Raw genomic sequence first — 12058 nt, 5'->3', positions numbered from 1 at the left:
CTAAATAATTCGCACATTTTAGGACATTAAATACTAAGAAACAGAAATCTGTCCTCCCCTATAAAGTTGTCACTTGCCACTGTTAAGAAGTACAGGTTCCCTTGGCCTCCTTAGAACACTGTTTTGGATTTAAGGGTTGCCTAAGTCAGGGGGTTCATGGACATCGGGAGCATTCCAGAGCTTCCCAGAGATCCCTTATGGCATCACTACGACTTTTTCCTGTTTTCCCACTGTTCTAACATTTGATTGGAATAATATGCACATTCTGTTGATTAATTTTTTCCATTTAGTTATTTATGAAACTCCAAATGGCATACATACCCAAATAATCTAAATAGAGTTTCTCCTAAAAGATTTTATATTATTGCAGGAAAGTAAGGTATAAATAAATAATTATAACCAACATTTGGCTCATTAAACTGTCATAGAATTACTATTGACAAAAAAGTTAAATGTATTTTGGGAAGAGAAAAAGACATCTTGTAAACAACTGGGACTTCGGTATTGCCCTTTATTTCCCAGATTTCTTGGATCTTTTCAGACATAGGCCCTTTATAGGTGGTGCCAAAGCTGGGACAGAGGAGGACGAGTGGGACAGAGAAAGAGGGAAAGCCAAGGAGAAGTAGAGGAGGAAGATAATTCTTGATGTCATGGATAGATTTGAATATTTGTTCTTAAATACTAGATACAATTTTAAACACATTAACCATAATATGAATGCCATTTTCTACCATACTTTTCTAGGTTTGTTGTAACATTAATTTGGAGTCATCATTAATCTCCTTTTTCTTTTATTGACCTGCTTAATGGAGAGTTGACTTTATGAGGTAGGAGTTGATACATCCATGAGAGAGAAAACTGTATATAGAAACCACATAAGTTCATCATTAATCTTGTCACACACACACATAGCATGACCAAGGTCTCCTTTTCAGCCACAGTAAAATTCATATTTATCCCATCCCTCTCTTCTTTTACTGCTATATATTATCTACTTCTTTTGTTTCCCTTTTAGTGGTAGGAGTTAGGGTTGCCAGTTAGTGTGGTTGCTGTTAAATCTATAAAGGGAATTTTTGTTCATTTCTAATAGAGTTATCTTTCCTAACATCTCTTTTCTAAAACAAGTTCATCCCATATTGGCTCTTCTATTAAGGAAATGTCTGAAGGAAAAAAAAAAAAAAAGACATTCTTCCACTTCATTCAGAAAACATTTAATGAGGGCTTGCTTGCTCTTTGCCAAGTTCTATGAAACATTTAGGGAATTTAAAGATAAATGAACACAATGTCTTTTGTATACTTACATTCTGTTAGGAAACACATAAATTTCAAATATAATAAGAAGAAATGAATCAAAATTGTTAATAAAGATGTGTTTGCAGTTTGGGAGCATGGATGTAGGGGTAGCCTGATGGAGAAGACAAGGAAAGCTTCTTATATGACATAGTGTTTTGATATGAGCATGAGAGATGGTAAGAGTCACAGGTATCTGACAGGACACAGAGGCTGCTCATTCCATGCAGAGAACAGGGAAGAAGCTTGAAGGAATAAAGAATCCTTAACAGATTCTTTGACACTGGGTATGATTGGAGCTAAAGGAATGGCAGGAAATAAGACTGAGATAGGATCCTGTGATGTAGAAGCAGACCCTTTTGTACTAATGAAGTCTCAACATTACCTAATCAAATGTGTGTATTTTAAAGACAAATGTCACCTAAGTAGAATAGAGGACTGACATCTGTCTGGAGCAGGGCGTGAGTGTGAGGAGAGACCCAAAGTGAGTGTGAGGAGAGACCCAAAAGATGAAGGGGCAGTGGTGGGACAAGACACTGAGAGGAACATTAAAAACATACTTAGGAAGTTGAATAAAAAGTTTTTATAAATGTTGATTGATTTTGAGGAAAGGAGAGGAATTTCATGACTTTTAGTTTAGGAAATACAGATAACAATGAATTGGTTTTCGTGGCAGATTATTTATCTTATTTCTATGTTGTCTTTATGCTCATTTTTCATGACTGTTTAGCTTGAAGACAAAGCCTTAAAAACCAAACTATGTAATTAATTGCCTTCTTGCCAGAAGACAAAAATCAAAGTGTGAACCAGAAAGTCAGCCAACTTGAAAGCTGATTTCATAGATTTGCACTTTGGATTATTTTGGAAAGGGAGGTTGTTTTCCCCAACCATGGAGGTATAATTGAGAGTTTACAAACTTTCTATTTAGTTTTTTTTGTCTTATTTCCATTGTGTGACATCATTTCCTTTGGCAAGTTATATTGTAAAGATCCATTGAATAGAGTGTCTCACATAGAAAGTCAAATAAATTGCCATCTCTGAGGCTTTTACCAACTATTGGAAGAAATAAACCAATAAACCAACAATTAGAGCACTGTGTGGCAAGTGTCACAGGGCACAGAGGACAGGTATCTAAATCAGACTGGATTTCCAAGAGGAATTTCTAGGGGAAGTTATGTTAAGTTTGAAAGGTAAAAATAACGAGCTAATAAGTGGAGAGTGGCATTTCATGTAGAGTGAATAGCATATATAAAGAAACAGAAGTCCAAAAGACCACGGAGAGCTAAGGACCTGCTAGGAGATTTGTACATTTGGAGCCCAATTTGTAAAGACAAGAGAAGGTTGTGAGAGTAAAGATATATGTTCTGTACCAAACATCAAGGGCCTACTGTTCTAGGCAAAGAATTTTGTACTTTAACCTAAAAGATAGGATTGCATTTATATTTTATGGATAGAAATATGGGACACAGATCAGAGGAGTTGAGAAACACAGACCAACCAGGAGATTGTTGCTGTGGTTGAGGGGGGCTCAGTGGCCTGGAATATATAGAAAGGTTAGGTAATTGAGAACAGCTGCAGATGTGGATTCTGAAACACTTGGTACCTTTATGATTGTTTGTAATGAGATGTGGTAGGGAGGAGGCAAGGCCTGAAATAGGATGAGAGGAAGAAATCTGGGAATAACCACAGGTATACAGCATGAATGATAGAATAGATCATAGTGCCATTTATTGAGATGGAACTTAGAAAAATAGGCTTGGGAACCAAAGGGAGATTTCAGTTTTTGAACACATCTTTTTTTTTTTTTTTGGTGGTGCTGGGGATTAGAACCCAGGGCCCTGTGCATATGAGGCAAGCCCTCTAACAACTGAACTATATCCCCAGCCCTTGAACACATCTTTGATAGTCAAGCAAAACTGTCCAGGAGAAAGTTGAAAAATACACACAAACACACATACATATCTTGAGCTTCTGAGAGAGGTCTGAGTAGGAAATAAAGATGTGGTAGCCATCATTATATAGGTAGTATGAAGTAATAGGTTTTAATAAAGTATCTTAATCCATTTTAAGTTGCTATAACAAAATACCTAAGATTGGGTATTTTATAAGGAAAAGAGGTTCAATTTGAATCATGGTTTTGGAGGCTCAAGAGCAAAAGACACTGATATCAGCTTCTAGTGAGGGGCCTCATGTCATATAGCATCATGTGTTGGAATCATGTATAAGAGAGAAGTCTCATGATGAGGGCAGAAGCGAGAGAGCCAAGAGGGACTGAGCTTTCTCTTTTTATCAGCTGAGTCTCCTGGGAACTAATCCACTCCTGGTAAACCTAAGCCACTCTGTGAGACTAGCTTTAATCCCTTCACAAGGTCTGTGCCCCGGTGACTTAATCAGCTTCCACAGGCCCCACCATCTTTCAGTATCGTTACATCATGGACCAAGTTTCTAGCACATGAACATATCCAAACCACAGTGAAGGCTGTTCAGATAAATATATTGAGACACCTAGAAGGCCAAGAACACACTGGGAATAATAAGAGAGCAATGAAGATGAGTAAAAACAGTATCGGGTATTAGGTATCAGCAGCAAATCGAGTATCAGCACTGTTGAATGCTGTCAAGAAAATAACTCATGTAAATGAGAAGTTTTGGTTTTAGATTCAGTGACATGGAGAAAACTTGTGACAGAATTCAAGACGTCTGTTTTGCCTGCCTGATATCCCTTCCCTCTTCTCTTGATAATATGAGTTCCATGTTCCTTTTTGAGAACTTTCTCCCATTGCATGCAGCTATTGGGGATGTCAGTGCAGTTCCGCAGCCCTGTCCTATCCAAGGGTACACCTGTCCTTCTTTCTGTTTCTTCTTGGAATTTGAATTTTAAGATAAAAACCAAACAAAACCAACCAACCAACAAATGAAATGCATGTTAGGGCCACTGTGGTGGTGCATGCTTATAATCCCAGCTACTTGGGAGGCTGAGGCAGGAGGATCACAAGTTTGAGGCCATCCAGGCCAAGTTAACAAAACCCTATATCAAAATAAACTTTTACAGAGGGATAGAGATGTTTCTCTGTGGTAGAGTTTCTGTCTGGCATGCACATGGTCCTGGATTCGATCCCCAGTCTGGAAGGAAGGAAAGTAAAAGCTATATTGGGAGTACTATTATGGTTCTGACTTTATGGTTCATCAATGTGACGAAACAATGATATAATGCAAGTATAAAAATAAATAAGGTCAAAAAAGATCTTTGATTATGAAGTTTGCTCAAACAAGTGAAGTTAAGCACATTGGTATGTTTTTAGCCTAGCTAAATGTCTTACAATAGGATAAATGCAATTGAGATGTCAGATACCTAGAGAATTTGCTTTGTGTTTTAAGCAGTATATATACAGAAACATTTTGTTGAGTTGCTCCCAGATTCATGAAAGTGAAAAAATCAGATTACGTGATTACATAATTGAGTAAAAGAGCATCAGTTTTTTTCCATTAACAGATATGTCAACTGGTTTATAAGATGCCAGTGTTTAAGAGACATCTACAAAGAACAGGTAGCATAGTGGTTAAGAGGTCAGGTTCTGGATCCAGACCTCCTAGTAGTAACATTCCCTCCTAACTAGAAGTAAGCACAACATGGAAGAAATTACTTAAGGTAGCCAGATTTTTGTTTCCCCTCTGTAAAATAAGATGGTAATGACACCAATTTCATGGGGTTTTTGAAAGAATTAAAAGAATTATTAAATGTGACGTCTTAAAATAGTGCTTAGCACCTAGTATATACCAGTTATTATTGCTGGCATAGTAAAAGAAGATCAATTTGGGCCATAAGCGCTCTTATAAAGAAGAGATTAAACCAGAGCTCTGCCAAAGTCATTGTTTTCAGTTTACATGAGCTTCATTGAACTTGGGACAAATCATCTGAATTGAGGTGGATGTGGTGTGGGACAGTTCCCACACCCAGGTTTCGTTTTGAGTGTTAAATGTGTGCAAATACGAAAATTCAGGGTAAGACTTAGACCAGAACTGCCAAGTTTTAGATTACTCATTTCAGAACTAGTTAGCATATTCAATTTGGGGGGCAAACCCCTTTAACCACTTTTGCTGTTTTTTTAGCAAAGTTTACAACAATTTTTTTTTCTTGCAAAAATTTTTTTCATTTTGAATCTAGGTCTGTGATATATTTTCATCTTTGTTTCACCCATGAACTACTTTAGTTTTGGAGTTATTTTAATAATGCAGTAAATTCCTGTGAATCTACTACTCCTTCTCCAAAAAGTTAAGATTTTGACCATAATCTGTTTTTCATATTACCTGGCTCCCCACCACATCACCACCACCATTCATGTTATTCTAAATTGTGTGGTCATTCTTGATTGTTTTAAAAAATTCTTTGCTTTCTTTTTAGAATCTCTTGATTTTCTCTTAATTTTTTTCTTTTAGTTGTTGACAGATTTCATAATACTGGGCTTGGTGGTACACACCCATAATCCCAGCTACTCAAAAGCTGAGGCTAGTAAGACCCTGTCTTATAATATTTTTAAAAGGCTGGGGATGTAGCTGAATGGTAGAGCACTTGCTTATCATGTATGAGGTCCTGGTTCTACTTCCAGAAGAAATAAAGAGGGGGTGGGGGAGAAAGAGAAAGTTATAGGTAATGTTTTGAGATATACATTTCTCATTGATAATACCATGATTAATTTTGGTATAGAAAATTACCTATGTTTCCTTCTTACTGAATCTCTTTTTGGAATTGTTTTTCCATATTAATATCCAACAGTTGCAATATTTCTTGCTATTTATAGCCAGAAGACCTCTTATTAAACGTAGATTGAAGATTAACTCTTTCTGGCCCATCCAATCTATGTGTTAGATAGATTGAATGTTAATTTCCTTAAATTGTCCAAACTTAGGAAACCTTTCGTGATGCTATTTTTCATTTCTTCAAAATTAGCAACCTGCTAGTGGCTATTAAATGAGTTACCTGAATTGGACACTCAATTTTCTTCCCTTTCATCTTTGCTTTCTTACTTTTAGTGCATAACACCAGGATCCCCTTATGAATGAGAATACATTGTGTTTCACACAGTGGGACTCCCCTGTACAAATTAATGGACCAAAGTAAATAATTTTTCAGTGCATGCTGAACAAGTAAAGATAGCTAAAGATATGGAACCTTTAGGTCTTTCCTGTGAACATTAGTTTTAATCAGCTAAATCTGATGGAAAATGTTACCCTATCCTTAATTCAAAATCTTTGGCCAGTATTTCTACTCAAAAACAACCTTTATTATCTATACTATGAACATCAGTATCTAATGTCAATATCTAAAGCCTGACATAATAGCCCATAGCAACTTAGACAAATGGGACGAGTAGAGAACAGCCCTGGAGTTTATGTCAAATGAATTAGAGCAGTAGTTTAGTGAGCCAGTGTGCCAATTTGGAAATGGATTGTTTTATCTTGCTAAAGAGCTCTTTTTAAAATAAATTACGATCATAAAGCTGCTACCGTTTACTATGCATAGACATGTTCAGAATTGGATCTCCCCATGAAAGCTGCTTTGTGCAGGTATTTAAGCTACTGCCAATAAGGCTAACAGCTCATCAAACAGAAAATCTGCTGCAGGAAAATACATGGGGGTTGGGGTGGCAGGGAAATGGTCAAAAAATATTTTGCTGTTATTCTGAGTGTCTAGTTAAGGTTTTCTCTGAAACAAGCTGACTTTCTGAAGTTGTTTTATAAAGATAATCTCCAAAGCCTTTAAAATAATGTATCCTTGAATTATTTGATTTTAATCAGTGTTCAAAACAATTTTAGGCAAAATATGAGAAATCAGATGAACATGTTTGCCACAAATAGTGCCAACAGTTTATGTTATTGATCTGAGAGAAACTCAGATAAAAATGAATTCCACTGAATGTGTGTGTACTTTGTGTGTGTATATGTGTGTGCAAAATTAAACAGTATTCTTTCACACTAGAGGTTATTCTTTCTACTTGCTTTCATTCAAACATACTAGCTTATGTTTTTTATAGCATATTGGAATGGCAAATTTATCTCTGTATCTTTCAAATTGTTGAAGAAATTACCAGAATGCCTTTTTGTGTGGTTTTATATAGTACCTCCTATGGAAGATTGTAAGGATCAAGAGCCTATTATGGACAACAATATTTCTCTGGTGCCTTTTGAGAGACCTGCTGTCATAGAGAAGCTCACGGGGAATATGGGAAAACGTAAAAGCTCCACTCCACAAAAGTTTGTGGGTAAGCAGTGCAAATGCTTTTGTTTCTTTACCAGGTGACCTCAGTTGGAAAGGCAAGTTCCTATGTATTAGAAATATATATGGGACATCTTAGGTCATGAAAAAATATTCATCTCTTCTCCATTATTCTTTTCTACTCCCTGATACTCCATCGACATCACACTTATTTACACACACACACACACATACACACACACATAAACACTCTTATTTACACACACACACACACACACACACACCCTTAGATATATAAGCATAAGAAAGAGAAGTAAAGACTGCTAACCATCAGTTTCCATCTAAAAATATAATAATATATAAATTGAAATAACATACAAAATAAAATGTTTTTTAAAAATAATTACACATTATAAGGGCCCTATGATCTAGCCTTTTAGCCAGCTTTATAACTGTTTTTAATTTGGCAGTAATACCAGGATTTTTACTTTTTTAAACATGGTATTAATTCTTTTAGTATTTGATCTAGAATTAAGAGTTTTTTTCCCCAGAATTCTACATTAGAAAAATAATGTAGCAACCTACATTCAAGATCCTTCACATGTGGATCTATACTGTATATTTTGATCTTTGTTTTCCATCCAGCCTATGATTTTGAACTGAAAAGATTAGATATCATATATTTAGACTTGCCCTTTTCATATCCAAACCCTTAGATATTCTTTGATACGCCCAGTGCTGGCATCATTCTAAATGCATGCTGTAAGTCATAGTGTGTCTCTAAGGATTTAAAAAAAAATCAGCTTTTTTTTTTTAGAAAGTAAAAATTATATTCAACAGAAAGATTTGTTAAAGAAATGTCACTCACTGTGTATTTAATATATATATTATTGAAGACTTATGTGTAGGTAAAAATAAGAAAAGAAAAGTACTAAAACAGATTCTCACATTCTAAATTCAGCATTGTAGGACATCCTGATTGAGGGGTGATTAGGAGAAAACCTTTTCTTTGGTTACTTCAGAAAGGAAGGAGTAATAAAATTCTGTTTCCGTAACGTTTTGAGAAGGTTTCCTTTCTATCTAAAATAGAAGAACTAACAAATCAACAAAATACTGCTTTTTGACCAGCTGGTGGAATTTAATAAGAACTCACTGAAAGAAGCCTAATGAGTGACTCTAGGGGTCATATTAAGACAGTTCAAGACTGTACTCAGAGCCCTACCTTGGGAACTTCTTTCTGTTACCCTTTCTTCTTTTTTATAGGTATCTTTGAGGGGGAGGAGGGGGGAAAACAGGAGGTGGGAGATCAGAAACCATTACATTTATTTTTTTAATTAATTTATTGAAGGACATCAAATGCTTATATAGTATAGTTGGAAAAATAAGAAATTTGTTAGTATTCTTTTTTGTCTTTTGAATTTATATAGTCTATTCTTTGTAACATTTTTGTCATGTTTCCTATGATGGAAATGCTACTCTTAATTATATCCCTTAGAAAAGAGACAGATTTTTAGAAAATTACAGTATGAGTCTAAAGTAATGACATTAGATGTTTTTATGAAGAATTAGATTTTTTTTTCTTTATTTGGATTCTATCCTAAGAAGATATAGCAAAGAATAGCACAGTGACTATTTCAGTGCTTGTTCTTGAAATGAAACTTTTCATCATTCCATACTTGCCAAAAATTCCTTTTTTCCATCTCCCTCATTTAAATATTATTCTTTGACCTTGTCAAGGTCTCCTGGCCAGTGATCTATGCACTTTATGCATTCTGTGTCTTCTGGCACTCTCATGCTAGCCATGCTAGCGTGCTTGACTCCTGCCTTGTTGTCCTGCCACCTTCTCTTGGTGAAACCTCACTCTCTCATGGAGCTGACTGAGCATTTTTTCCATATTTATACCTCAGCGCGGCTAGTACTTTGGAGAAAATCCCACAGTCAATAGATAAATGATTAATTGATCTCCAGTATCAACTGGTCCATCCATACTATGTAGCAGCACTCCTCTAATCTCTCCCCAAACTTTTCTCCTGCTGCTATTTTGAACCTTTGTTCTCTGCAAGCTTCATACCTTATGCCTAGGGAATGAGTTTAAATGATTTCAATATATTACCAATCATATAGGATCATGTGCATCTTCGTTAATATTTTAGTCTTCATTTCCTTATTTCAGTAAAAGCACTATCCCTCTGATTCTCTCTTTTGGTGTCTGGAATTTTTCTATTATGCCCCCCTAGATACCTCACATGATTAGTTTTCCTTTTTCTCACTTGCCTATCAGTATTTAAGGTGATAAATTATAACCTTTTAAAAATTCCTTCAAGCCCAAGTCTCCTTCTAGTTATCACCCCCTACTTTTTCTTTCTCTTCAAAGATGGAATTGTTGAAAGAATTCTGTGCCCACTTTCCATGACTTCTTTCTTTCTTTTTCTTTTATCCTAGTTCATGTAACTTCCTTTCTTCCCCATGCTCCACTGAAATTATCCTCTGGATGTTGCAGCTTTCTTTCACAGTGCCAAGTCCAGTGGACCCTTTTAGGCTGTATCTCTTACCCAACTCCTGGCGAGCATTTGCCACTTTTGAATAGTCAGTTCCTTCTGAACATAATCTTTTCTTGGCTCCATGACGTTGATCTCTCCTTCATTTCCTCCAGCCAGCTTCCCTAATTTCTTCTTCTTATTCCTCTCTGTGTACTTATCCTTTTCAACTGTGCAGAAGTAGAGTACAATGGAGGACGCCATTCATATGTCTAAATAGTTTACTATTTTAAATAAATCTGAAAAACAGATGTTCTACCCTCCTAACTTAGAAGGCTAAGTTCACATAAATATAGGATTCTCAGATTGCTTAGTACTCCACACCAGACATTGGCAGCATGAGCAGAACCACCTTCTGGCCTGCAGCCAGACCCCTCCCTTAGACCAATTCCTGGTTCTCTGTTATCAGAATGGTGCTCATGCACACATTTAGACACTCCTGTCTTGCATTTCCAAATTCTTTTTATACTGCACACCTATCACAAAAAGAGTAGTATCATGGCCATGCGTCAAGCTTAGGTGAATGCTCATCAGTGGCACAGTTGATATTCAGGAGAATGGAACTCATGAACAAAACTGTACAGACTGGAAGCACACTTGGAGCCATTTTATAAAGAAATTCTGGGGTCTGAAAGTTCCCAGACTATGGTCTGGGCAGTGAGTCTAATAGGCACATTCTTTTTTAAAAAAAATTCATTTTTTAGTTACAGATGGACACAATATTTTATTTTTATGTGATACTGAGGATCGAACGAAGTTCCTCACGCATGGTAGACGAGTGCTCTAACTCTGAGCTACAACCCCAGCCCATTCTTTTAGCCCTAGAAACTCCTCATTCCATGATGAGCAAGGCCTAGGGCTTTTTAAACATGATTCCAAATTCAGGAATACCAGTTGGCTTTATCTGTAAGTTGACATAAAATTGTTTCCCAGGTTCTATTTCTGACTCTTCTTCACAGTTTACCCTTTGCTGAGTGATACTAGTATGTTCCCATGCTTCAGATCAACTTCTATCAACTGATCACTCTCATGTCTACATCTTAAACCCAGATCTCTCTCCTAAGTTTGATACTTTATCTAGGGGCTTACTGGAATGACTATTACTCATAGTGCCCCCAAACTGAATTTATCATCTTTTCTATCTCACTGTCATCCACTGTTTCCCAAGCCAGAAAACTGTGCTTCATGCTTCCTTTCTCTTTCTCGTTGTCTACATCTAGATAAACATCAAGCCCTGACTACTGTATTTTAAAATTTTATTTAGAAATACGTTTCATTTTAAAATCCATTCTGTTGGTTTTTTCTCCATTTGCACTGATATTACACAATTCAAGCCACCATGATTGCTATAGCAGCTTCCTAAATCCTCTTGTTAAATGAATATCTAATCAGACTACTTCCCTGTTTAAGCCCTTCAGTTCCTATTGCTCTTAGGATAAAATTCCAATTCCTTTGCTTTGAATGAGCCCTGTATTATATTATCTGGTTCATCTTTCTCATCTGTTTCCTCTCAGGTCTGCTGAAAAATAAGCACTTCCTTATTTATAAGTCATGCCCTCTTGCCTGAGCCTTCCCACCAGAGGCTCTACTCCACGTTTCTTTGCTTGACTAGTGTTGGCCACCACATTCTTATTCCTGACACCACCTTCTTCAAGAAGTCTTTCTTTACTCCCCTGGTATGAGTTAAATATGTCTCTTATTTGACCTATCGCATACACTGAGCTGTATTATAAATGGTCATTAAATTGCTGTCATTCCCTCAAAACTGTAAGTTCTTTGAGAATATAGATCAGGTTTATGTAACGTAACTTTGAAACTCTTGACATTACAATATCTTAAATTGGATGCCATGAAATAATTTCTCATCATTTTTTCTTCAATTTTTTATTACTCTAATCATTACTCTGATCTGTCTTTGGAGCCATTTCTTCAAATCTGAAATAATACTGACTACCTGAATGTGCTTTTCCATAATGTAGTTCTCTGGATCCACTTTTGCTATCATGATTATAAATTA

At 36.1% G+C, this 12058-nt stretch overlaps 1 protein-coding gene across 9 annotated transcripts in view; it reads left to right on the top strand.

Annotated features, from left to right (window-relative positions):
* Positions 1–12058, top strand: part of IKZF2 (IKAROS family zinc finger 2) — a 148062-nt gene that overhangs the window by 131767 nt on the left and 4237 nt on the right. For all 9 annotated transcript variants that reach the window (XM_081261315.1, XM_081261310.1, XM_081261311.1 and 6 more), the window contains one exon: positions 7407–7550. In XM_081261315.1, coding sequence (XP_081117441.1) covers positions 7407–7550 — 144 coding nt within the window. The remainder of the gene's footprint in view (positions 1–7406; positions 7551–12058) is intronic.

Source organism: Spermophilus citellus (genome assembly GCF_964194105.1).
Source record: "Spermophilus citellus genome assembly, chromosome: 11".
Taxonomy (NCBI): Eukaryota; Metazoa; Chordata; class Mammalia; order Rodentia; family Sciuridae; genus Spermophilus; species Spermophilus citellus.
This window is presented reverse-complemented; position numbering and strand designations above follow the sequence as displayed.